The sequence below is a fragment of the Suricata suricatta genome, unplaced genomic scaffold, assembly GCF_006229205.1.
Source record: "Suricata suricatta isolate VVHF042 unplaced genomic scaffold, meerkat_22Aug2017_6uvM2_HiC HiC_scaffold_4186, whole genome shotgun sequence".
Classification (NCBI taxonomy): domain Eukaryota; kingdom Metazoa; phylum Chordata; class Mammalia; order Carnivora; family Herpestidae; genus Suricata; species Suricata suricatta.
In genome coordinates, this window is record NW_021889168.1 from 1 (window position 1) to 1,354 (window position 1,354).

Consider the following 1,354-nt stretch of genomic DNA (forward strand, 5'->3'; position numbering starts at 1 on the left):
GAGGGTACAGAGGGGCAGAGCAGGGAGGGCCAAGCTGGGCCTCGGGGGTTCACTGAGCATTGAATGAGCAGGGAAAGGGTCTGGTACAAGGGCTCTTGGCCTGGGGTCCATGAGCCCCCCTAAAACCGCATGCACTGTGGGGGCTGGGGGCTCCCCAGCTTCTCGAAGGGGTCAGGACCCAGGAGGATGAGAAGGAACCAGGCCCGCTGCTCCTCCAGGCGTGGCGGCAAGCGGCCTAGGGAGGCCAGCAGTCTGGTGACAGGGCCGGGCCTGGGGGCTCCTCTCCTCCAGGAGCAAGCCCCTCCCCCGCCCAGCAGCCTCCACTCACACTCCATGCCTGCGAGGGGCATCTTGTAGGCCAGCGTCAGGGCACGGGGGTCGGTGACCTTGAGACACTTGGCCATCCTGGCGGTATCGTCTGTGGGGCAGCCCACCTTCTCGGCGATCTGGCGGGTGGGGGTTGGGGGGGCAGGCAGGTGAGGCCAGTGCTCCGGGCAGAGGAGGACGGACTCGGGATGGAGTGGGAAGGGGGGAGGCCCCTCCCCGGCCTACCACAGCCCCTCTTTACCCTTTTGGCCCAGAAGAGGGGGTTCTTCTGGATGACCCAGGGGCATAGTGCCACACCACTCTGGCTGATGGCGCGCCGGATGAGGCCCTTGTTGTACGGAGAGAGGGTCTGCGGCACACAGAGGCTCTGTCACTGAGGCCTCGGCCCGCACGCCCACCCCGGGCTCAGCCAAGGACACCCCAAGCGTCAGTTCCGGCCCTCCACTCCCTGACCCCAGAGGCTCCCTCCAGCACCCTTGGGGGCAGGTACCCCCCTCCAGGGGTCTCCCAGACCTGCAGAGAAACGCTAGCACCCCCGGCGGACTCTCCAAAGATGGTGATGTTGTTGGGGTCGCCCCCAAAGGCTGCGATGTTCCTCCTCACCCAGGCGATGGCCATGTGCTGATCCCGAAGGCCGTAGTTACCTGAGGGTGGGGTGGGGGGTGGGCCTTCATGGGGACCCTTGGCCGGGGCTGGGGGGGCCAGGGCCTGGCCCACACAAGGTGCTCGATCCACGTGGGGGGCAGAGCCACAGGATGTTGAATGGTCCCCCTGGGGGCTGGTCGGGTCAGGTGCTGGACCTGATGTGAGGCTTGGGCTGGGGGAGGGCCAGCTCATTTCTCTCCCTCCCTGCCACAATCCCCCGTGTCTGTCTGTCCTGCAGCTTCTGTGTCGCCGCCTCACTGTCCTTTCTTCTGTCTCTTTTTTTAATGTTTGTTTATTTTGAGAGGGAAACACAGAGTGTGAGTGGGGGAGGGGCCGAGAGAGACAGAGACCCAGAATCTGAAACGGGCTCCAGGCTCTGAGT

General features: G+C 65.1%; 1 protein-coding gene across 1 annotated transcript; it reads right to left on the reverse strand.

Annotated features, from left to right (window-relative positions):
• Positions 1-104: 104 nt before the first annotated feature.
• On the reverse strand, positions 105-960 carry LOC115285113 (bile salt-activated lipase-like). Its single transcript, XM_029931493.1, has 3 exons — positions 841-960; positions 569-676; positions 105-446 (listed from the first exon to the last, which is right to left on the reverse strand). Exons 1-3 carry the CDS (start codon positions 943-945, stop codon positions 120-122), a joined length of 540 nt encoding a protein of 179 aa, XP_029787353.1. The 5' UTR covers positions 946-960; the 3' UTR covers positions 105-119.
• Between the last annotated feature and the right edge of the window lie 394 nt (positions 961-1,354).